Source organism: Cryptomeria japonica, chromosome 3, assembly GCF_030272615.1.
Source record: "Cryptomeria japonica chromosome 3, Sugi_1.0, whole genome shotgun sequence".
NCBI lineage: Eukaryota > Viridiplantae > Streptophyta > Pinopsida > Cupressales > Cupressaceae > Cryptomeria > Cryptomeria japonica.
Genome location: NC_081407.1, coordinates 397,468,749 through 397,495,690, shown reverse-complemented (window position 1 = coordinate 397,495,690; position 26,942 = coordinate 397,468,749). Strand labels below are relative to the sequence as shown.

The following is a 26,942-nucleotide window of genomic DNA, read 5'->3' as shown; positions in this document are numbered from 1 at the left end:
GCTTATGGATAGAATCGCCGACTGAGGCAATCCACACAAGAATTTGTGAATAGAATCGCCGACAGAGGCAATTCACATCTTAAAACTATGGTCCCAAGATAAGCATCATACGATTTATGAATATTGCTCCCAATACCTTTTACATTTATCTTACCTAGCTAAGAGGGAGTGTTAATGCATGATAGCCTCGGTAAGATAAATGATTGAATGAGAGATAAATGAAGTCTCTCATTCAAACATTTATTATCGTGAGGGGGCACGATCAAGTGATGTCTTGATTGGCCATGTCCAAAAGACATGGCCGGTCAAGGCATCGCTTCACCATACCCAGCCCACTACATATACCAAATCAAATGTGTGAGAATGTACATTGAAATAAAAATGCTCCTCCTCTGCTGCAACATAAAAGGAGACAATCAAATTTATACAACAATTCAGTGATAGATAATACATAGAAGAAGATAAATTTTAATTCTGATCCAGAAAATTAACACACATTGTGTGCAAAGAAGGATTGAAAACGGACTCTTACAAAATTCGGGTCATAGTAGAAATGGAAGCTCCTCCAGACGTCACCGGGGTAAAGTCTTTCCTTGGTCATGTAGGGTACTACAGGAGGTTCATAAAGAACTTCGCTGAGGTGTCCCACCCGTTGGATAGATTGACACGGAAAGGGGAGCCATACATCTGGACGAAGCCACAGAGCGACGCATTTGAAGAGCTGAAAACGAGATTGATGGGAGCACCCATAATCGCATACCCGAACTGGGATAAGGAATTCCACGTTCACGTGGATGCTTCAAATTATGCCATCGGGGCTACACTAGCTCAGGTAGGGGGACATGGGTTGGACCACCCGATTTATTTTGCGAGCAGGTTGCTCTCCAAAGCTGAAAAGAACTACAGTACCACAGAGCGCGAAGCCCTCGGCATGGTCTACGCCGTACAGAAATTCCGACATTACCTACTAGCTACACCATTCACATTTTACGTAGACCACCAGGCACTAATGTACTTGGTAAACAAGCCTATTATTCAAGGGAGGATAAGCCGTTGGCTATTGCTACTACAGGAGTTCATGGTTACAATTGTGGTAAGACCAGGACGAAGCCATGTCATAGCAGATCAGCTGTCTCGGATTAAGTCGGGAGAACCTCCGAAGGGAATAAATGATGACTTCCTGGATGCGCACTTGTTCCAAATAGCTATAGTCCCTTCGTGGTACAAGAATATTGGAGAGTACCTGTCGACATCCCAATTTACGGAGGACGTGCCTCCAGGGGAACGGAGGAAGCTAGTATTAAGGAGCAAGACCTTTCAACTGATCAATGGCTTACTCTACAAAATGGGACCCGACCAGGTACTAAGGCGCTGTGTCATGGAGGAGGAAGTCCCCAGCATATTGAGGGAGGCACACAAAGGACCCGCAGGCGGACATATGGGCCCGGACACTACGGCACGCAAGGTGTTGTTGGCAGGGTTGTGGTGGTCAACCGTACATAACGACGCCCGGGAGTGAGTCGTGGGGTGCGACACTTGCCAACGGGCGGGTAAAACTTTGAAGCGGGACTTCATGCCCCTCAACCCTTCGCACGCACAAGAACTATTCGAACGATGGGGACTCGACTTTGTAGGGCCTCTTAAGGCTAGCCGTGCACGACAGTGCCGTTACATTGTGGTCGCGACAGAATACTTGACTAAGTGAGTGGGGGCGAGGGCCCTCCCGGATAACTCTGCAGTAAGTACGGCTAAATATATCTATGAACAAATTATTACGAGATATGGTATACCTATTCAGTTGACAAGTGACCGAGGGGGCCACTTTGTAAACCATGGCATATGGCTTTTGACCACCGAGTTTAAGATTTTCCACTCATTATTGAGCCCGTACTACCCACGCACCAATGGGCAGGCTGAGGCCACTAATAAAATATTGGTGTTGGTAATCTACAAGTCCTGCGGAGTAGAAAAGGAAGAATGGGAGGAGAAGTTACCCTCCATATTATGGGCCTAAAGAACGACTTACAAGGTGACCACCAGTCAAACTCCATTTCAACTAATGTATGGTCAGGAAGCAGTGGTGCCTGTCGAATTCATGGTGCCGAGTCTACGAATAGCAATTGAAAATAGACTCGGAGACATGGAAAGCTTGCAGGAGAGGCTTTACAACTTGAACAAGCTGGACGAGCGTCGAATTGTGGCGCAGTGGGCCACGGAAGTCGCACAAGTGAGAAGAAAAGTATGGCATGACAAACATTTAAAACGGGCAAAATTCACCCAGGGACAACTGTTTTGAAATACAATGGCAAAAACGAGATCAAACTAGGGAAGTTTAAGGTGAGATGGCTAGGACCCTTCCAAATTGGCGAAGTCGGGGCCAACGGGGGGATCCGGCTGACAACGTTGGACGGATAAGAGGTGTCGCAAGCTGTGAACGGCTCCAAATTGAAGTCGTACCACGAGCGACGGCCGCACCAGCAAGTCCTAAGTGGAAAAAAAAAAATTTAAATTTAAAAAAAAAAAAAGAACAAAGTGGCCACGGTGGAACCGTCGTGCGGTGGGGAAAACCACTGCCACAACAGCCCCGTGAAAACAACAAAACCGCGAGAGAATAAAAAGAAGACAAGGCTAGAATAGAGGAAGAGCTCCGTCGACGCCTCCAGGAGAATAGAGACAGAGCCGCACTACCACAGGAAAAGGTAACGGTATAACCGTTGGTGAAGAAATGAAATCCGCAGGGAAGCGCCAATGGAGAGCACAGTTATCAGACTTGGACAAGACGGCAAGGGTTTTACCATCAGGAGTAAGGATTGCAGGAGGCATGGACACAAGTACTAGTAAAAAGAAGCACCGACCAAAGGTTGCAGTAGGCCCATGGCGGATAACAGCGGACACTGTGATGTTTGAGGGTTTACATGGGTTGAACTGCAGAAAATGGTGGAGTGATACAGCGGAAAACTATTCGATGAAGGAGAATTTGAGGAGAGCGGGCATACAATGGATTATCCGAATGCCAATCTTTTGGATAAAGGAGTTCGAAGGGCCTCTTAGAGCCATGATTCGGAATTATGATAGCCATGGGCGTTGCTTGGTGATTGATTATTGTGGTAGGAAGCTCACTGTGTCCTTCTCCAGAACAAAGGTTGCCCGGGGTTTTGGCCTGCCAACCACAGGAGCCACGAAAATCGATGAGGTAGGGAAGAGGGCCTCACAGCAGGACAGGGAAAAGCTGTTGGGTTTAGTTTGTCGTCAACTTTCGCAAAAGGAATGGGAAGACGCAGCTCACGCACAGAAGAAGAGGGGCGTGAAGAAGGACTTCATTGCTGAGGGCGACATGCGTTGCTTAATGGATGTGGTGAAAAGCAGGCTCACCGGTTCCAGCAGTGCCTCAAACATTTCTACCTAGCACATATTTCTCATGGACGGGTTGCGCAATGGGATACAGTATGACTGGGCAGCTGTCTTAGCGGATAAGTTGAACGAATTTCTCTTGTTACGGCACAAAACTTTTTATATGCCGCACCATGCCATTGCTTTGTTCCTTGCGGCCAAGATGGACCACGTCCCACTGGAGGACAACGAGTTTAAACCACAGTTACCAGCGGACGATACACACCCACCTATCTGCTATTGGATGCATTTGGACAACTTGGGCTTTGAGTTTGGGCCCAGCAGTATTCCGCCATCTTCAAAGAAAAGAAAAGTACAGGTGGTAGTCTCCGAGTCTGAAGGGGACGATGGTATGGAAAGTGACAACTCAGAGGAGGATGCGGAGGAGGCCTTCTGCACGGAGGGTACAGAGCACAAGGAGTTAGAGAGTGTGGGACAAGCCATGTGAGAGCAAGGACACGGTCATGGGGGCATGGCGCAAGCTGGCACACAACAGGTTGCATCTCCCATAGGGAAGATTCTTTTTTCACCTGCCCTTCTTTCAGGTACTTTGCCTATGGATGCGAGGACACGGACCCCTGGCCCTGCATTTGGGGAACTACGGGCAGCCATCACCCTCAGTCCACCCCAAGAGACACCATCAAGGGTAGCACCAGCCTCAGCCATGCATACAGGGGAGCCAGTTAGTACCAGAGGAGTGACAGAGCCAGCTCAGCATGTGGGAATGGAGGAGATTCCGCACATTGAGAGTGTCGTCGTGGGGCAGGCTAGCAGGATGTTGGGAGAGCCTGTGGATGCAGCCACAGATGCCTGGCTTAGTGAGTGGGCAATGCAGCCCATGCACCCGGTCGGAGTTCCTCCTTTGTTGGGACCCTGTCACATTCTCGATGAGGTCATGGAGTTGGAGGATAGCATGGGTTTGGAGCCCATGGGGGGCGAGGTGCATGTCTTAGATAGGGCGGATCCTCACTCCGGAGTGAGGTCTCCATTAGATACTGAGGTCGGGCCAGAGATCATCAGTGGATTGGCTTCCATGGGTGCATACATGGCACACATTACTCAGGTGGGAGAGTCACTATTGGTACAGGGCCATAAGCTGGCCGAGAGTATGCAGCCAGCCGGGATGGATGTTGCTACAGAAGCCTTAGCCAGGCGAGCACAGGTCCTTATTGGGCAGTGTGAGGAGGAGTTTGAGCGATGTTTTCTTTCTCAGGGATGACCCGCAGTGGAGACACCGGAGATGGTAAGTGCTTGGCAGGCTCCACGACTTCCGGGTAGCCACCAGGTGCAGGAGATGGAGCAGCAGTTCCAAGATACTTACTTAGCCCTGCAGCGGGCTCAGCATTGGGGTGCTTCTGTAGAGGTCGAGAGACTAGATGCGGTGGAGGCTAGGCGATCTATTGAGACTGAGTTGACTCGCGAGAGGGAGTCCGGATTGGTGCTAGAGGCGGAGTTGGCTAGAGAGAGGGAATCCAGGTTAGCGCTGGATGCTATGTTGGTTCAGGAGAGGGAATTTCGGATGTCGCTGGAGACCCAGTTGGGAACAGCTCTACGAACCACAAACAAAATGGGGATGAGTATCTGGTTGTCATCTGGTCTGCGAGATGACAATGATCCAATGTAGGGCCTGCAATCAGGGGATTCGGAGTAGCCACCAGCTGTAACCATGTTGTCATCTGGTCCACGAGATGACACCAACTCTACGAACCACAAACAAAATGGGGATGAGTATCTAGTTGTCATTTGGTCCATGAGATGAGAATGATCCAATGTAGGGCCTGCAATCAAGGGATTCCAGGTAGCCACCAGTTGTACTCCCTGGTGCAGGAGATGGAGCAGCAGTTCTAAGATACTTACTTAGCCCTGCAGCGGGCTCAGCATCGGGGTGCTTCTATAGAGGCTGAGAGACTAGTTGCGGTGGAGGCTAGGCGGTCTATTGAGACTGAGTTGGCTCGCGTGAGGGAGTCTAGATTGGTGCTAGAGGCGGAGTTGGCTAGAGAGGGAATCCAAGTTGGCGCTGGATGTTGTGTTGGTTCAGGAGAGGGAATTTCGGATGTCGCTGGAGACCCAATTGGGGACAGCTCTACGAACCACAAACAAAATGGGGAGGAGTATCTGGTTGTCATCTAGTCTGCGAGATGACAATGATCCAATGTAGCGTCGAATAACAAAATGGGGATGAGTACTTGCTTATTTGTTTTGCAAGAGATGAAGAATGAAATCAAAAATATCATACTGAAGGAGGATTGAAACAAGCCACTCGAGGATCAAATTTCAACATCAAGGTTGAAATACAAGGAAGATACATTCGAGGGAACTTCATAAGATAGACATAAGAAGGTGATTATACAAGAAGCACTCACTTAGACAAAGACATGAACCACAACACCAAGGAGTCACAGAGAAGGAATGCCAAAGGAAAAAGGTAGTGGTGGCATCAAGAGTCCATCCTAAGGCACATCAATACTTCGAAGACAAGATCTACACCTTGCACATCTATGATTGAAGCCCTCAAGAACATACATTAAGAAGAGTTAATCAAAGTCGGAAGACCATAATCATTGCCGAAGCTAGATAATGTTGAGTATCGAGAAATATTCCTTCATGATGATCTATCAAGCCTACAAAGTGCAAGTTAAAGGTGGCATCCTAGTCATCATCCCAATCACCATTCACCAATCAGGGAAGGTCTACCTCAGCAAGTCTTGATTCAATGTACCAGACTCACCCATGGATGCACAAACTCCGATGTACTTACCCTCAATATCTATTGGTCCAAGCTCATTGAATGTAATTTTCTCATTGACTAAGGAGAGTTGGTTGTAACAAACCCTAATTAGGGTTTCATTGTAAAATCTTAGCCGTTGATAGAGATTTGATCATGGCCGTTCATTGTAAATAGCTATTAGTGAATAGTTGGAGAATAGTTAGCTAATAATGAGTAGAATAGTGAATAGCAATTAGAATAGAAGTAGATTAGGAGAAGGAAGAATTGTTGGTATGACTTGTAAATGAGATACTCTTTCATTGAATTTATGGTGAAATTTGTTATTTCAACAAGCCTCATGGTTCTACTTCTCAATTTGCTTTTATGTTGATTAGATTGAGTGGGAGAATTTGTTGAATGTATTCATGTGGAATCCGCCTAATCCATACCACTAGCCTCTTGTTGCTTGTAAGTGTGCCCTGTGTGGTCTACTGGAATGATAGGAGCTTAACTTCGAATCGTTCTACATTCATTACTTATGCATTAACTTGAATGGTGATCAATGTTTGATGGTATTGATTCAAACATCTTTGGAATACCCTTAGAAGATTGCACTGAGCTTGTGTCAAATTGTTCAAGTTGATGGTGAGACCTCGCCCAGCAGGGTTCCATATAGTCATTCATCCGTGTTCTTACATTCTAGGCCTTAGAATAGACCTTCTCAACCCTTTACCTTTTGCCATTTTTTCAAAATCAAGCTAGTTTAGAACAAAGAGCATCACCATATAGCAACATCGGATGATTAAGTTCCAGCAAATCAAGCATTCAAGCATTCCAATGTAAGTCCCCTTGTGATTCCAGCATAATCACATCAAACCAATGAGCTTATCCACATGTAGTGAACCTTGGAGTCTTCTTGAGTGATCCTTAAGATAATCTTCAGCATCCGAGAGATTTTGTTCAAGAGAGGATAAGATACTTTTGGGTATTTTATTATGTGTTCACATGTGCATAAAAACACATCAACAGTACCTAGGGCAAAAACTCAACTGACAAGTAAAAAGGGAATTTGCAATAGATTTTTTACATTTTCCAAATTTGTTTAGGTTTATTTTTGCTAATGGTGTGTTCTATTTGTAATGTCGCCTTATGTTCAAACTTAGGAAATTGGACAATTGATTTTTAAAGAATCAATTGCAAGAGACTCCCTTCCTCAAAGTCTCAAATCACACTTAAAATGATAAGGATTGAACAATAATAGTCTATGATACCACTTCTAAATGATAGTTCTTATGTTATACAACTGATATGATAAAGGACAACAATACTACTACTATTACAGATGATTTTGATCACTATATCTGTACTAAGTGCAATGCAACAATAAGATTATCTCTGCTGTCTCTGATATGTCTGATAACAAACTATGCTAGGATGATCTTTGATATGAATTATCTTACAATTGCTTATAGCGATGAATGCTATTCCTGATCTAAATTTATAAACTTGCAAGTGTTCTCAATATCGCTTAAAGCAGTGCTATTGCTACATCTGATCTTGCTTCTTAAATATATGCAATTATCTTTCCAATAGCTTATAGCGATTATGTAACTTGCTGATCCTAATTTATCTTGATGAATATGCAAAGATATATAATATCGCTTATAGTGATATGATGATGTTTCTGATTTGTCTATATGAACTTGCAACAATGGTGCTCTTCCTGATTCCAAACTTGATATATATGAAACCAATTTGACACGAGGCCAATTGCTCAACTGAGCGATCCAAATAGGATATATATAAAAGAGATAAAAATGATTGGATGATTATTGAGAGGATGGATTTGATCCTCAATAAATACCTTACAAGATCGAGGGGATGCATTGTTTGAATGCCAAAGAGACATGTCTCTTCCTTCTTGCATCACTCCATAAGCAGATCGCATCTCTTCATTATATCTACCTTTCATACTGATGATTACTATTATCTCCTAATTGCTTTTGACTAATCGCTGTTCACAATTTAAGCATAAACAAATGATATCGATTAGTTTAGTTTGCTGATCGCTTTTCCCTTGTATAATCGCTGCTTTTTAATTGCACTTGTTCCTTTTAGTCACTGCTGTCAATTACGGTTTGGTCATCACATTCCATACTTAATGGTAAATAGCTATCTTTAGACTAATTGTTATTAATTAGTCTTTATAATCATCTTATAATCTATAATCGAAGCTTTCTCACTCAATGATTATTTGTTATCGCTGTTCATTGCCAAGTGTTTAACCTTGATCGCTGTTTTGCTTCCTATTTGGAATAGCGATGGTCTTGATTTAACTATTAATTCTTCCACAAGAGTAATCAGCAATGGGAGCATTTAGGCGGCACCATAGCTCTAATACATATTACTACCCATGGCACTCTCGATCAATATCCTCATGCTTTATCGTGGAAATATCAATCGCTCTGTTCATTATGTAAACTCTTAATATCGACTTAATATCCCCATGCTGCTGCACATGTCATAGTCGGCATTTGGTCTTTAAGTCGCTGCTCTACATCGAATATCTTTTGTTGATATTGGCTTGCCTTGTCTATCAACTTTCCATCATAAATTCATTGTAGTCATTATATTAGTGGGATTATGATCAACATCAGCATGGTTGTGATTGTAATTCGTGTTATGGTAAATCGATGGTTAATCATTAATGAAGAAAGATCTTATAAAGAGATTACAAACCTGAAGTTTCTAAACGAAACAGGAAAACTAATTTAGAAACTAACTTAACTAAATATTACATAATTGACCATTAATATTAAATAGGCTAAATATTAATCTAATACCCTCCCTTAATGGTCAATCTGTCAACTACACCAAGTTGCCCCCTAAATTTAACTAACTTATCCGGGCTCAGAGACTTGGTGAGAATATCTGCAATCTGATCCTCTGTCAGAACATATTACAGCTAAACTGATCCGTCTTCTACCAGCTTGCGGATGTAATGACAATGAAGCTCAACATGCTTGGTACGTTCATGAAAGAGTGGATTCTTGGCCTGTTTGAGCACCCCTTGATTATCAGTGTACAAAGGAGAAGTACTTGCTTGGGGCGGTTGCATATCAGAAAGCATCCTTTGTAGCCTGATTGCCTCACACGCTACCTTAATTGTTCCTTGATATTTTGCTTCAGTCGAGAAAAGAGCCACTGCCTGTTGCTTCTTGTTGGTCCATGTTAAAACACTTGTACCCAAACTGAATACATGCCCAGAAGTGGATTTTTTGTCATCCACTGAACCTGCCCAATCTGAGTTTGTATACCCAATCAGCTTTGGATCCTTGCACCTGCTATACAGAATGCCAAATTCTAAAGTGCCCTTCACATATGGCAGCACACGCTCCGCTACAACCTAATGATCAGCTTTTGGGGCTGTCATGAAGCGACAAATGTAGCTCATGGCAAAACTGAGATCAGGTCTAGTGGCAATAAGGTAGATGAGGCTGCCCACTAGTTGTCTGAATGTTGTTTCATCCACCATTGGTGAATCAAACTTGGCTGACAACTTCAGCCCTTTCTCCATAGGTGTGGAAGCAGGTTTACAATCCTGCATTCCAAACTTGTCAAGCAGACTTCCGGCATACTTAGTCTGGGAGATAAAAATACTATCACCAGTTTGCCAGACCTCAACACCTAAGCAGTAATGAAAAAGCCCTAAATCTGTCATGTCAAAAGCCTTGCACAAATCTTGTTTGATGGTTGCAATCAAATGTGTTGAACTGCCAGTAATGATTAAGTCATCAACATAGACAACAAGAAAAAGAATATCATCACCAGAGTGTTTGACATACAAATTAGTGTTAGAGGGACTGCGCTGAGAACCATGATCAACCAGGTATTGATCAATCTTGATATACCAAGCTCGAGGAGCCTGTTTCAAGCCATAGAATGCTTTAACCAATCTGCAAACCTGATGTTCCTTATCGAGAACCTTGAAACCAGGAGGTTGAGTCATATAAACTTCTTCCTGCAACTCACTGTTAAGGAAGGCACTCTTGACATCCATTTGATAAAGTTTCCATCCAAACTGAGCTGCAATAGCGAGAAGACGAATTGTGCTCATCTTGGCAGTAGGAGCAAAAGTCAACTCATAATCAATGCCCTCCCATTGTGTGAATCCTCGAGCTACTAACCTTGCCTTGTATTTATCCAAGGTATCATCGACCTTGTAAACCCATTTGCAGCTGATAGGTTTCTTCCCAAGAGGAAGATCTGAAAGTTTTGGCATTTTGATGATGTTTTGATTGTCATTGATGGACACACACTTTCTTGATGTATGAGTTATGCTCAACCGGTAATTGCTCCAACTAGTATTGTGTATTATTGAATGTATAGTCTTTAGACTATCAGTGTTTTGTAGAAAATGGTTTACCGGTCACAGATTGTATGAAGACCGCAAGCGGTATGAAGACCCCAAGCGGTACGAGGATCCCAAGTGGTTCGAGGAGCTCAAGCGGTACGAAGGAACCAAGCAGTAGTTAACTTTTGATCGGAACACTACGATCTACCAGTCTTCATTTTTGACAACCGGTAATCGGTATATTGTATTAACCGGTATTACTCTGTGATGAGTTACCAACCGGTATCACTGTAATGTGTGATGAGTTATCATCCACCGACACTTTGGCGGTGATTCTGTGTCGTGTTACCAAATGTGTCTAGATACACTGAACCTAGGAACTTGTAGTCTAATCCTATTGGACCGACATGAAATCAGTTTCCTTTATAAGGACATCATGTCTAGGGTTTGCATGTATGAGATAGAGTGTGAGACATAGAAGAGAAAAGGTTATGTGCGATCATTGAAGAGAAGATTAGGTCTGTGTGAAGAGATAGAGTGTGGAGATATTGAAGACTGAAGTAATGCTGAAATGCATTAACAATGAGCTGTCAAGGATCTAACTAAGCATATTGTGCTATTATCTAGATCATTCACTTGTTGATTACTAATATCTTCGACAAGTCTGAAACCCTTAACCGGGTAGGCCCAGCAAAGCCTTTGTAAATCCTCTAACAAGGTGGTTCACAACTGTGGATCTGAAATCCTTTAACAAGGTAGTCTTTAACAGGACTTATCTCCTAACAGAGATCTAGATTCCTAACAGGATCTATTCTGGTGAAGAACATTGTATGACCTTAATCAGTCTGGTTTCTATTCTACAGATAGTTACTTGTGAATTTCTACTCACCGTGGTTTTTCCCATTTGGGTTTCCACGTCAAATATCTTGTGTTATGGTGATTGTGCTCTTGTGGGTGAATGTTTTGTTTGCTATTTGGTTTGCACTTATCTTAACCGGTTTATTAGTGAAACTGTTGCACCGGTTATCTGCTAAACTGTTTAAAAGTTTGTTTACAGTATTTTTTGGCATACTAATTTACCCCCCCCTCTTAGTATTCATCAGAAAGGACCCAAGTGTTATTCTTCAAAAGACTATGGCATTCAACTTCCATAGCCTTCTCCCCCTTAGGAATTCCTTTAGCCTCTGAATATGTATGAAGCTCATAGATGTTGTGGATGTTGGCCATGAGAGAAAAATTGATTGTGTGTTGTTGCTTGCTCTTTCTACGAACTAATTTGCCCTCAATGAGCTCATCGTCATGAAGAGCTTCGTTAGTCCTGGCCCACCATTTAGGTCAGAGAGTAGAAGTACCAACATCTGGTATAGGAGAAACAATAGCACCAGGGAGTACTGGAACAAAGTCATCTAAATGTAGATCCTGAGGAAAATCAGGTGGTACAGTATCATGCCTAGAGACTCCTCATCTTCAAAGTCGGAAAGTTATGAAGCCCTCCCATCAGGTGACCCTAAGGGAAGACGAAAACCCAAATTAGACGCCTTCATAGGCTGATCCTCAAGACTCATAGTAGTAGAAGAAAGAAAAGGACCAGAAGTCTCATCAACCACAACATCACGACTAAATATGAGACGATTTGTCTCCACATCAATCGGCCTGTACGCCTTGTGATTGTCGTTGTAACCAGTAAACATAAGTTTCTAGCTCTTAAATTCCATCTTGGCATGCTTGGCTTTGGGAATCCATACATGAGCAGTAGAACCAAAGACTTTCAGATGGCCCACCTTAGGATTTCCAATGACCAGGCTTCTTTAGGAATCATCTTCTTAACTGCCTATGTAGGTGACCAATTGAGAAGATAGACTGCAATATAAACCGCTTTAGCCCAGTATTTCTTAAGAACATTTTGATGCTCCAACATAGAACGAGCCATTTCAGTAATGGTGCAATTTTGACGCTCAACGAAACCATTCTACTGAGGGGTGTATGGTGTGGTAAGTTGGTGCTTAATGCCATGTGTAGCACAAAAGGTGGACAAATTAGACGAACAAAACTCCCCCCCATTATCTAACCTTAGAGTAACAATTTGAGAACCTAATTCTTTCTCAACTAAAGCTTTATTTTGCTGAAATGTATTGAAGACATCTAATTTATTCTTAAGAAAATATACCCACATTTTTCTACTGATATCATCAAAAAATAATAAAAAGTACCTGGACCCAGTAACAAGAGTCTTCATTGGTCCACATACATCAACATGAATCAATTGAAGTACCTTGGAAGCTCGCCAAGAATCACCATCCAAGAATGGTGTCTGATGTTGCTACCTAGCCTGACAAGCTCCACAAATTCAATGATTTTGAGTTTGGATCTCAAGTACACCAGCAACCAAACCCTCTCGAGATAACTGAGAGAGATATTGCACATTCAAGCGCCCATAAAGCTGATGCCAAATATTGCTAATGTTAGAACTTTTGGCTGCCATGGCATGCTCATGAGAATCACCTGAATCAACCAATCTATAAAGACCATGATCCTCAAGTCCCATAGCAACTGTAGTGCGAGTCTCCCTATCAACAATGCTACAGGTGTGTGAGCTGAAAACAATATCCAACTAGGGAGAATGCCTCATGATCTGGCTAACTGAGAGAAGATTAAGTACCATGCCTGGAACATAGTATACATAGAGAACCATCAAATTTCTCCCTCCAGAATGAATTTGTATGTTGCCCTTGCCGACAATAATATACTCCTCTCCTCCTCCAAAGATCACTGAATCAAAGAATGGTTCAAATTTTGTGAACCAACCCCGACGATGAGTAAAATGTCGAGAAGCCCCTTAATCTATATACTAGGCAGAATATTTCAATGGATCTACGATTCTTTTGGCCATAAAGGCATAGAAGGCAGATTCTTTCTGACCAGAGTGTTCTACAACATTTGCTTTGGGTTGAGATCCTCCCTTCTTCTTTTGCTTAGAAGCCAATTGATTGCGACAATCAACCTTCACATGACCATACTTGTGACAATAGTTGCACTGAACGTTCTTTTTCTTATCGATATCCTGAGAAGGACCTGAGCCCTTTGGCTGAGAAGATTGACCTTTCCCTTTGTCCTTAGCAAAAGATTTAGCAAAGATCGTTTGTTCAATGGAGGATGAATTGAACATAACTACCAAATTGTTGTTTCCAACGATCCTGTTGTAGAAGCTTATTACAAAGATCTGGAAACTTCAAATCAACATTTGTTGTAGTAATGTTGAGCGTTTCAATGAAATGCTCATAAAGATTTTGGCAGACTCTTCAAAGGAATCATGACCATATCTTCTTCCTCCATTTTTCGACCAATAGCCTCTAGTTGGTCACGAATATCCTTTATCTTTGTCAAATGCTTCTGAAGAGATGTTTTCTCATCCATCATGATCGTAAAGAGCATATTCTTGAGACAGAATGCACAGCTCTTATCTGACGTTTCATGAAGATTTTTCAGGTGCTTCCAAATCTCAATAGATGTCTTGCCAAACGCAACTTGGAGTAGCTGACTGTCAGTCACTGAAAGTTTGATGTGCACCATCGCTTCCCAATTGCACTCATCCCATTTGTCCTAGTCTTTTCCAGTAGTTGTAGGATGAGAGGTGGTCTCGAGAACTACTTCTATCAAGCAACGATAGTCAAAGATAGTCATCATGCACTGCTTCCAGGTATTATAATTGCACCCATTAAATTTCTTACTGGTTTCAAGCATAATATTTGTCAAAGATGCTAATTTTTCACGATTTTCAAGAAATCACTAAAAGCAAAACAACAATGGCACGATACCCGAGGTAGCAGAAACTAGCACAAATTCCAATGCAGGTACCCAACACAAAATGAGAATCTAAACCCTAAGGCACAGGAATAATGCAGAACCCAAAAAAAATTGGTAGCACCAAGAAAAAAATTTGAAACCCTAGCTGCTTGCAGAAAAGAAAAACGTGCAGAGAGCCTTCGTCCAGAGAAGAATCTGAAAAAATTCTAAGGTCACACGAATCTGAAAAAAAACACGGGTTTAATCCCGTCACACAAGTAAAATCTCCCAAAAAACTTTCGCGCCGACAAGAAACACAGTCGCGTCACAAAAAAAACTCAAGGACATCACGTGCAAAGATACGGGTCATCGCAAAGGAACTCAAAAGCCACAAAAACACGTTGCAGGAGATATGTGGGTCGTGGAAAAATATACCATGCATGCAGAATACAAAAGCCGTGTGCAGAAACAGAAATCTGTCACGTCATGTATTTTGTAGTTCAATGAAAAGAATCTCATTTAAGTTACACACTAGTGGTCTCAGGGGACATCTTAGCACAAATAAGACACAACCCATGCTAGATGAAAGATATTACTGATTGAGTTTGCACAAAAATGTGAAAAGAAGTCCAAGGGGTTGAGCTTAGTTGGTTAAAGCATTGAGTTCTCAATGTGGAGACCCAAGTTCAACTCCCATGAGGGACACCTTTGTGTAGAATTCTAAGTTGTGACTCTTGGTCTTCCATTGGTTCTCATTGTTTAAAGTGGATTTCTAAGATGTGACCCTTGGTCTTCCAATTATTGTTTCTAGTTTGGTGCTCGAAAGGAGCTAGTATTTGTAATAAGTTTGCTCGAAAGGAGCTGGTATTTGTAATAAGTTTGTAACGTGGATGCTCAAATGAGCAAAAAATGAGCCTTGTGATTCTATGATACTTCATACAAAAAAATGTGAAAAGATTAATTGAGAGATGCAGAACATGACAATTTGTGAAGGGAATGTCCAATAATGCTGGTCTGTAAAAGCCATTACACACACCTAACAAGTCAGGGGAGGAACTAGCCATGGATTTCATTCTTAGATTATTGTGCACTCAAAAAAATGATTCTATCTTCAAAGTCATTGACAAATTTTCTAAAATAGCACGTTCCACTCGTTGTCAAAAGTCAAATGATGCATTCAAGATATCCAATCTGTTTTTCAAGGAGATAGTCAAATTACATGGGCTGCCACAAAGTATCACTTCTAATAGAGATACTAAGTTCCCCAGTCATTTTTGAGTTTGACACACATTGTGGAAGAACTTGGGCATGTGATTGAATTACAATTCTAACATTGTGGAAGAACTTGGGCATGTAATTGAATTACAATTCTATATACCATACATAGACAAATAGCTAAATAGAATTTGTTTAGTAGATTCTTTGGAATCTCTTAAGATGTTTGGTGAGAGATAAACCAACACAATGGGACTCTATGTTGACACAGGCAGAATTTGGATACAACAATTTATTAAACAAGTGTATTGGAAGGACATTGTTCCAAGTGGTGTATGGTGAATCTCCGAATGGTGTCATGGACATGATGAAGATTGAAGCAGATAATCGCATAAGTTCCAAAGTGGAAGACTTTGCACAGCACATGAAGGAAGTTCATACGCAAATCAAGAAACAATTGGAAGACAATTGCTCAAATATAAATTGTGCATAGATAAGCATCAAAGGCAAATTAGTCATGGTACATCTAAGAAAATAAAGGTTCCCATGTGGAACATATAACAAATTGAAACCCAGGAAGATTGGCCTTTGCACAATTTTGCACAAATTTATAAAAAATATATATGAAATCATGTTGCCGAAAGGGATGGATATCTCACCAATATTCAAAGTTTCTGATCTATATTCCTATGGCGTGCATGGTCTTGAAGTGGTGCACAAGAGCAAGATGAATTTGACTGGAGAATGCACATTCCAAAAAAGTAGCAAGATGAAATTGCATAGATTGTGAACATGCACATTGCAAAGAAGACCTAGCAGAACAAGTACAAAGAATAGCTCATTCGTTGGAAGAGTAAAGGACTAGAAGAAGATTCATGGATTTCTAAAGCTAAAGTAAGTTGACTTGCTAGCCTATCTAGTCTTGTGTGCAATATTGAAATTTGAGCACAAAACTCAAATTTCTATTATGTAGAGTATTTAATGCAAAAGCATCTTAAAGGCCATGCAATCTTGCATCACCAAAAAATATGCTTGATGCACAAGGTTTTGGTTACACACATTCTTTTCTTTTCTCTTTTCGTTTGTGTTATGTGGCCAAGTCTTGTTACACGCATCTATAGATTGGTTCACAAGGACTTTTGGTGTGATTTTTGTCCATGCACATTCACATTGATTTCAAAGCTCGCATTCTTGGTTTATAGTCTACATGGTTTGGTTTCTCACCACATGCGTTCTGAAGTCAACATTAATAGTTACTAAATGCATCCGTTGACAGGTTGACAAATAGCAGGTTACCAACAAAGAAAATGTATATGACACCGATGTCTGATGATTGGTTAAATTAATAATGCATTGGAAGTTGAAGCAGCCACATGACCTAAAGAGGAACCACCTTAAGGATGATAATAGGTTTTTTTATCTTGGAAACCATAATAGCTAACAAGGTCATGTTTTCCAAAATCTACATATATGCAATACATCAGAAGATAAAGTGTTGGCACGGGTTTGTACTAGAGTTTGACATCAATAACTGGTGAAGCAAACAAGCAGCTTGTGTTTGTACATAGATCATCTATGAGGAGATCACCATTTTAGAATAGTAGGTTGAAGTTGAAGGTCATCACTAGTTGGATTCAAATTGCAAAGAGTCTCTGTACATCTATGTGTAACCTGATATGTATGAGCACCATCATTTTTTAAATGATATCCTGAGATACCATGGCAATAGATCTTCAATAACTTCTTGTTTTGTCTTTAATTATGTATAATGTGGATCCATTAACTGGTTGTTCATTTAACTTGTTACCAATACTACATCAAAATGTCAACATATTCTCTTTTCCACAAAAACTATAGCACATTGGTAGAGCAAATAAACCGAACTTTCTTAAAAAAAAAAGTGTTTTCTATTTTGCATAATCCATATAGCATCCCAAGAAACCAAAGACTTTTCCCACAAGGACCAGCATTTTGAATGTTTTTCCAAACAGCTCTAGCAAAAGGACAATCAAAACAGGATGTAAAGATTCGGGAGTATCACACACAGTACATAAGCCATTGCCAAAACCAGATTTCACAAGAAACAATCCTGCTGCTAATTTTGTTACAAAGAAGCCATCAAAAGGAAGCTTTCCTAGGATCAAGAAAAAAGACCCAAGCAACAGACAATTCCATTTTCCAATATTCTAGGAGTAAGATCAACACTGCCATTTACCATTGAGAGATCAACAAAAAGAGTAAGATTGCACCAACATAATACAACTGCTTAGAGGTAATTTCTAACAAAGGGGATCCTCTAAGCCATTTAATAGCATCTTACATTTCAGTATCAATTTCTAAGCTAATTATTTTAGCAATTGTTTGTAAGGCCTTCATTATCATGGTGTAATTCCTTTATAAATCAAGAATGTTGTGCTTATGTTTGGCTTCATTCCAAGAGAGCCAACTACTCACCCAATAAATATCAGAAAAGGTTTTGATCTCCTTAGCTTCCCAGACTTTGCAGAGCACCCTCTGAGTAAAACCAAAGGCCTGTTACCACTACAAAGACCTATAGCCTTGACAAAAACTAACAAAGGCAAAGATAGGAGTTATAATCATTAGGTACTTCACTTACTCCCATACCTTCTACAATGAACAATGAGTAAAAAATCCCCGGGTTTGTACTAAAAAAGCGCTAAACAGCAAATCATAAAAGTGAATATCCTTCCAAGCTACTTTCTTTTTAGGAGAAACATTAACAGTATTATGTCTCATGACTACTTTCCAATGTTCATTTTAAGAAAAAAAAATTGAGAATCCACTTTACAAATAATGTTATTCCCTTGACTTAAAGATATTTTAGACCTCTTATCCTAGGAAAATGTATGTCTTCTCTTAGCACCCTTTCCATCAAGCCACAAAAACTCTTTGACAACCCTATGATTGTAATCGAAGTGATAAGATTTGCATAATGGCCATTGGCGGATTGTTACTTCAACACTATGTCATAGGGTTTGCCAATTTTAATCTATGAAGTTTGAAATTCAGCAAACTTCAAGAAAATCTAAAAAAAATCATTCTACTTCGCCCTAAAATTCATATAGAAAAGGGATTAGGGCTTCCTAATTCAAATGTATTTTAATATAGTGTCCTCAATTAGACTTTTTTGGATTTTTTCTATAAAGTGAACACTCACGACATTCAAAAACACATTGCAAGCTTCACTATTATTTCACACACCTGTGAATGTTTCTTTTGACTTCTGGTTGTCTTTGTCTTGCCAATCTTTTCCATTGGCATTCAGCACATACATTTTTTACATTAAAAAATAAAGTATTATCCATTGGCAGCTCATTGTAGACAATGTATTGTTAATGGTGGAAGCTCTTTATAGACATGGTGCTAGTGTGGAAGCTCACTGGTAAAGTTCAGCACTGGTGTGGAAAATTTGTGCTACTATGTAAGATGCACAATTTATCATAGCATTCATTCTGCCCCTCCACATTATCACATAATCAAATAAATTGGGCCTATTATGTGTCCACTAATCAAGGAGAGAGGGCACAAGTTTTATGTTCACTGATTGAGGGAAGAGAGGGCATGAGTTCTATGTTTACTGATCAAGGGAAGAGAGGCACGACTACAAGAGGCAGAGGCTGGCTATAGTACATGTTTTTCTTGTACTTTTTTCTTTCCTTGCCTAGTTTATCTTTGTTTGGATTTTAGGTTCTACTTTTTCACTTGCCTAGGAAAAGGGGTCCACACACCGCTCATGTTGCAATTACCATCTATTGGATTTCCCTAATTAAAATCCCACTAAAAGATCATCTAGTGGGCCAACAGCTGCCCATTGGTATACCCTAGATAAAAAATTAGTAATTAGACCAATTGTACAACTTTATTGGTACCAATAACGCATGATTATTAGGGCATAAGTATTGGATCAATTGTGCAAATTTTGTGGTGATCAAAGCCAGCAATTATTGGGGCAATAAGGAATATGTATGCGACGTCAACTCAACTGACCACTTTTTGACCCTTGTGTGCATAACAAATCTTATGGTGTTTGTCGTAACTATCTAGAAGCCAAAACGATAGCTATAAACACTTAAGTCACATACAAAAACAACTAAAAAAAATCGTCAAAATATGATGCACTGTTTAAGAGCTTAAGTTGTGCTAAGTCAGCTATAATAGCTGTTGGCACCCTGTTGACGTGTCTAAAATCGCTGAACTTGCGACTTCATCCGACCAACGCAGAATAGGATGTACTCGCAGAGTATCCTATCCTCTCTTGAGATAAGGAAATCCCTAATGTTGTTTCTTTGATCAATGGGGACGACCTCAAGGTTTCAATTGTTAGGTCTTGACTGCGGAATTACTCAGTGGTCGATGTGATTTGCTGGGAGCACAAGGGGACTTACAATTTGCAACAAGTTGGTCTGCTACGATTCTCAAATTACGTAATAAAGAGCAAAAGGAAAGGGTTTAGGAGACCTAAAACTAACAAGATTGGTATGCGGATAGACGGATTCAACATAACCAATCCCTGCTTGGCTAGAATAGCTCACAACCTTGCAAGAATGGTGCAATCTTCAAAGGGACTTGGAAGATTTTCAGACTGGAGACGCATGGCTAAGCACCCAATTCTGGCACAACTCAGACGGACACCTGCTATTGAACTAAGCACAATTAAAGGCTCAGATTAACCATACACAATCAGTATATCCTCAATGGTGTGAGCCTGAATCTATCAAATACCTACACACCCAAAATAGAAAGATCTATCTAAAATGCTAAAAGAAACCATGCAAACAAGATGAAAACAAGACAATAAACACCAAATCAATGTTTATATATTGATTTCAGCTGCCTATTACAACAATTTATGCAGCATCTCTATGCTACTGCTTAAAATCTAACTCTCTCACCAGAGTCTAACTATTTAACAAAAATCTCTAACTGTCTAACCCTTTACAAAAGAAAGGCCTCTGCCTTTTATAGTTTTTACAATATTGAATCAGAGGCTAGGATGGACTGCATCCAAGGGTCCTGATCTGCCTTCCAGAAACTAGCAGCCTTAACCCATGCCCATTAAATTCTCACTCATCCATTCAACCACAATTTCAACTACCTGCCACTATTTGGCTTCAATTTGAGTCTATCCAGTAGTTGGACATAACTGTCCACAACTGACTTGTTTCCCCTTTCTTTCAAAATATCTGAGTGGGACCTACAAGCAGTTTTACAATAAAACAATTTCAGCTTTTTAGAAATTGAATTCCTGGAATTAAATCCAGCTGTGTGCTTTTTCTCGAGAAGGCATAAACTTGCAGCATTCAAAGTGTTCTTTGGTCTTTGGTCCCGGTGGTGGACTTCATCTTTGTTCAGCGGCACAGTTCCCAATGTTTGGTTGCTCTCGCGCTCCTGTAGCGCGTTCCCACATCTTTTTTCTTTTCCAGTCTTCAGCGCCTGGCCTTGATTGCGATCCTTCTTCGATTTGCGTTTCAGGTCTTTCTCCTGGTTCTCTAATGACGTCTTGCGACCTGCGAACGATCAATTTCATTTCAATAAATCAATTTGAAAAATTAATTAATTTAATTTAACAAATATTAAAATTTAACGCCTGGAGGGTCATTTGAAAATTTCCCAAGTTTTAACACTTTTACTCCTTCCGTGAATTTAGTTGTTCCTGGCAATTTCGGGCAAGAGGGGCGTTCGAAAAGTTTTTTGTTTTTTTTTTTTAAAGTTCATACTTAGACGTTTTCGAAATTCGGCCTAAATGGCACTTCCGCAAACTTTAAGTTAACGCCTTACTATTTTATTTTCACATTTTCGGGGGGTTTGAGAGCAATTGCAAGGTTTTTAAAACTTTAACATTTTCACCCCTTTATGGTGAATTTCGGGATTTTGGGCACTTTTGCAAACTTTAAAAACTTTCACATTTTCACCCCTTTATGGCCAATTTTAGGATTTTAGAGTGTTTTGCAAATTTTGGACCTTTTGAACGTTTTGCCAACTTTGCTTTTTCACATTCTCACTTAAAGGTCGTAATTTCGGCCCTTTGAGGCATTTTGCCCACTTTTCACTTTTCTAACATTTTGGCTAAAAGGTCCGAATTTCGGCCCTTTGAGGCATTTTGCCAACTTTTCACTTTTCTAACATTTTGGCTAAAAGGTCCGAATTTCGGCCCTTCGAGGCATTTTGCCAACTTTTCACTTTTCTAACATTTTGGCTAAAAGGTCCGAATTTCGGCCCTTCGAGGCATTTTGCCAACTTTTCACTTTTCTAACATTTTGGCTAAAAGGTCCGAATTTCAGCCCTTCGAGGCATTTTGCCAACTTTTCACTTTTCAATGCGAGTTTTGGCACTTGGGTGAGTGGCGAGTTTGTCAACCTTGGCACTTTGCATTCTTTATCTCCTTTGTATCCCTTGGCGAAAATCGGCATTTCAACGTCATTGCAGGCCTTAACTCTTTCTTCACATTTAGGCGATTTTGCGAGAATTGGGGAGTTTTAAGTTCGCAATATGGCCCTAGAGGCCGAATTTGGTTTTAGCGGCACTTGACCCTTCATACCCCCTTCCTCTTTCGCAAGGACAGAAAGGCACAAACTGGGGGGTCCCTGTCCAAGACGGGGATGGGTGTGCGATTCGCACAACACACCCTTCCCCTAATTTGCCTTTGTTTATTAAGCTGCCATGAATGCTACCATAAGACTCTTGGATTTTTCAATATTTAGTGATGGTCACATTGATGACCTTCTCGTTAAACATGTCAACAATCATCAAAGAGAATCCAAGAAAAAGGAAGGTTGTATTTTTCATAAAAAATAGAATTCATCAATCAATTTATATATAAATATAAAATTAGTCAACAAATAGGGCATCTTAAAATAATGGATTCTTCTCATTCTCCAACATCTAAAGAAAACATAGATGACATATATAATCATGGTGTTCTAACACAAGTCTTAACTAATTGGGGCATTGGTAAGAGCATGGAGAGCATGAAATCATCCTTTGTATTATAAAATGGTGAAGATTCCATAAAAATAGCTCTCCTTCAAATGGAAACATCTAATCAAATCTTGAGACGGAAAAGAAAAGAAAAAACTTTATCTTCTTATTATCCTTTATTCTCCACCACCTAGGGAGAATATACACAAGAAATCATATTATCATGCAAATTATGGTGTTGTAATTTATCACATAATAAGAAGTGGAAGCACACTCTCACTTCATCGAGGGTTATCAAAGGTTATTCTTTTGATGCAAGTTATGTTACCATAAAAACAATGACAAGACCCCATTCCGCATTTTAATAGGTAAAATGTCATTTGCATTAGAAGTGGCCATTTTTAAGCCTATCCTACCATTTCTCGCCATTGTCAAAATTCTATATTTTAAATGAATGATTCGTTTTAAAGTTTCCCTTCTTCCACAAACTTCTTTCTTTGTGTTAGGTTTTTAGTTTTTTAATTTATAATTTGAAAATTAAAAATATAATTAAAACAATATATTTTTTATTTTTTATTAATTCATATAGTTGTCTTAGATTTGAATATTCTTTTTATAAATAAATTTTATAAATTATAGCTAAAGTTAAAAATAAAAAATAAAAAATAAAAAACATAATGTGTTTTTAGAATTAATTTTTAAAATTATTTATTTATAAGTATAAATATTGTTGAATTTTTTTAAAATTAAAAATTATGTGTCCAAGGGGTTGAGCTTAGTTGGTTAAAGCATTGAGTTTCCAATGTGGAGACCCAAGTTCAACTCCCATGAGGGACACTTTGTGTAAAATTCTAAGTTGTGACTCTTGGTCTTCCATTGTTGTTTCTAGTTTGGTGCTCGAAAGGAGCAAAAAATGAGCTTTGTGATTATATGATACTTAAAACAAAAAAATTAAAAATTATTTCACAATGATATAGATTATTCTTTATTTTATATTTTATTATATTTTTAATTTCACAAACTTCTTGCATATTTACTTTATGTGGCATAAACATTTATAATAAATTTAAATTTTTGAAAATGTATGTATATAAAATGTTTGCTGCATATTCTATTTCTCATCGTGTTGTCATTGCCCTTACAATTTCCATTTCTCATTTCGGATCACATAAGATGCTGGTGAGAACCATCAATATCTCCCCTGCAAATGGAGACATCTATCCAATCTTTTATACAAACAAAGGAATTAAACAAGTTGCAAAACACACTTGAAAGAACCCTATGATCAGCTAGAGCATGGATATGCGACGAAGTTTGCAAAGAAATGCATTCACCTTTGCAAGGTTTTCATCTGAAATACCCTGCCATTCCTTTGTGGTAACAGGGAATGTAACTCAATGTCTTGAAACATTAGGCGAAAAGCTAAGCATCTATAATGCATGTAAAGAAATATTCATGCACCATATAGGGTTTTGGTGGAGAATTGAAAACGAATGGAACAACAGATTTGTGAGCTTCAAATCCAGTTACAAATGCTTCACGAAAGCTAGATGATTTTTTTGAAAAATTAGGTACGATTTGAAGAGATTCTTCTACATAGCCTCATTAAATGATTTAAAAATCTGGCTTTCACTCTCTGTGCAATTGTGAATGTCAAAGGTTTCAACCACAAAAGACAACCAAGACCATCAGGAGCAAAGAATTAAAAGATGTCGATAAGTATTTGTAGATTCAACTGGTAGCCTATCTCCAAAATATTCATCAAAAGAAAACTGATATAAGGCTCCTTCACATTCTTACCTTGACCTATTTTTCAGTTTTTTAGGCAAGCGGTGTATAAGTTTCAAATCAGAAAACTCTGTATTTTCCAGTTCTGTTGGTAAGCTAGCAGAAGACATTTGATGAGCACTAAGGACACTCAAATTATTGCGCCGTATCATGATAGTTCAGAACATCTAGCAGCCTTCATAGTTCACAATCTGTTTCTCTGGTTTTTTGGTCTTAATACAGATAGAATTTAGTTCTGTTAGTAAGGGCTTTGCAGTCTATTTTATCTTGCTCCGCTTTTTTTGGGAAAAATGTGACATTATTTTTAAATGTTAAAAAGAAAGTGACTTCCACCTACTTCGGGAAAAAAGACCGCCAATAGAGTACAGACAAATCATATAAATAAAAGAAAAGCAGTGGAGTTACCTGAACACCAAGGAGAGAGGGAGTAGCGCTGATGCGAGCAGATTTGTCCAGTGCAATGGTGGCCTTTTCGAGAGCTATTTGTGAAAATGGATGATCACTGCGGGGCCTCTCATATCCATCATTATGATGATTATTAGCCTCTGCCACTGAGCACAAGAAGAAGAAAAGGAGTATGGTCCCCATTATTTTCCCCATTTTGCAGGTCCCCTCCATGTGTATCTGTCCGCACTAAATGCAAATAATTGTTAGAGCTGCAAATCCATACATAAATCCTTCATTTCCAAGCGTTTGCAAAGATTATCTCACCTCACAATGATTATCTCAAGTTCAACGCGATTGGTTTTTTAAGTTTCCGATCCAAAATCTTTTGTCTACTTCTCTACGTTATTATTTGTTTGTTTGTTTTCGTATACGACTCATCTATATGTTTGTTTATTCACCGCCGGTCAGCATCTCTGCCTTCCATTTTCACCATTGACATCACGATGTCATGCAGATGCAGTCGGAGATGCATATGCAGATGCAGACGCAGTTGCTACCACCATTCCTTGTAGTTTAGGGGAACATATGAAACATACGGTCGACTCTTCATAATTTTTTTATAGAAACAGATGAAACATATGGTCGATTTTTTCAGAAATCGGAATCTTTTTGAGAAAAATTTGAAACAAACGTTCGACTCTTCTGGATTTTGCAGAGAAAAATATGAAATATATGGCCGACTCTTCTGAATTTTTCAGATAAAAATATGAAACATGTGGTCACTCTTTGAATTTTTTAAAGAAAAATATATGGAAGATATGATCCACGTTTCCTGGTAACACATAATTTATTAGGGAAAAATATGAAACAAATGGTGACTTTGTTTGAGGTAAAAAAAAATTAAAAATATGAAATATGAACGAACCTTTCCTATTGGGGTAGAGTACCAATTTCATTTTGATTTGATTTTTAGTGAGTTCATTAATCTTTTAATTTTTATCAAGACAGAATTTTTGAAATATATATAATTTTATTTTAAATTAGTGTAGTTATATTTGAGGGATTAGAATTTAGTTTAGAGTGAATAGGTATTGAAATTATATATGAATGTTTAACCAAAACTATCATATGATATATACATTTTGAGAAAAAATAAGAAATGGCTTTGTGCATATACCCGCAAAAATTTTCAGATATCGAGCGGCAGAAATGGTTCTTTGGACAAATGAAATATGTTGTATCTGCTTGTAATTTGGGGAACTGGGCTCCCCTCCCTCAACTGAAATCAAAATGGCAGATGGTGAAATCTAGGAGATTTGAGAAGGCAGAGAGAAAGGGCTTACCAATTAAATCTAGGGCAGGAAGAGGTTTAAGAGGTAAACAAAATACCCTCCGCCTGGAAGGCTCCTGCACGCCTGCCATCTCCAATATATTCACCCATTTGCAGTATCTTGAGGGAGGTTTTTCAAAACCAGTTCCCTAGAACAAGCCCAAAAAAAATATTAATCTTTTGGATAGTTGGAGATCTGGTGTTAATAATGCTAGACCTCAGATATCTGAGGAGGGATGTCAGAAACCCAAATCTCTGCGTCCTTCCAAATCCACGAAGTTGAAGCCGAATTTGGAAATAAACCCTAAATCAGAAAAGAAGGATGTACTGGAAATCAATGACAATTTGGTGGAAAGGCTTCAAAAAACATGCAAGACTTTCGGAGTTTTTTCTAGATGGTGTGGCCTTGGAGTCTCGATAGAGGTCATTGCGGATTAGTTCAAATCTTCCTTCAACCGGATAGCAAGTATTGCTATCTTGTCTGAAGGCTTTCTTTATATTGATTGCGGAAATGCCAAGTATAAGAATGAATTCTTAACAGGTAAATCTCCGACTTTTAAAGGATATGATTTTAAATTTTTAGATTGGCAACCTACTTTCAATCCATGTAAATTGGGATCATTTAAAGTAGATAGATCAGTTTTGATTCCTAACTTACCAGTAGAATTAATGGATAAAGAAATTATTAGGAAAATAGGTAATCATTTAGGAAAATTTGTAGAGATTGGTGATAAAGGACGGATGTATTCAGACTATGTATTGATAGTTAATATGGATATTAATGTTAATTCACTCAACCCTATTGAAATTAGAACTAGGGAGTCCACTTTCTTAATTTACCCGGAAATTTATAGAGGGGTTTTAGATTTAGATTTAGCTAAAAAAACCGATCTCGATGGTTATGCCTTCAAAAGATCCCTAGGGGAGACCCAAAGCTAGATATTTGTTTCAATACGGAAAAGGGTGGGTTTGTAATTAAGGATAGCTTCCCTTCGGCAAGGCAGCCTGATGAGGTAGAGGATGGCGAAATTGTGGGAGATTAGAGCACT

At 39.5% G+C, this 26,942-nt stretch overlaps 1 protein-coding gene across 3 annotated transcripts in view; it reads right to left on the bottom strand.

The window, feature by feature from the left end:
* Positions 1–25,355, bottom strand: part of LOC131047897 (nucleotide pyrophosphatase/phosphodiesterase) — a 139,854-nt gene extending 114,499 nt beyond the window's left edge. The window contains exons 1-2 of one of the 3 annotated variants that reach the window (XM_059218367.1): positions 24,888–25,355; positions 24,582–24,800 (exon numbers count right to left, since the gene is read on the bottom strand). In XM_059218367.1, the coding sequence (XP_059074350.1) occupies positions 24,582–24,794 (213 nt within the window). In that variant the 5' untranslated portion in view covers positions 24,795–24,800; positions 24,888–25,355. Of the gene's footprint in view, positions 1–24,581; positions 24,810–24,887 lie in introns of all 3 variants that reach the window. The other 2 variants (XM_059218366.1, XM_057981707.2) reach the window with 2 other exon arrangements.
* Between the last annotated feature and the right edge of the window lie 1,587 nt (positions 25,356–26,942).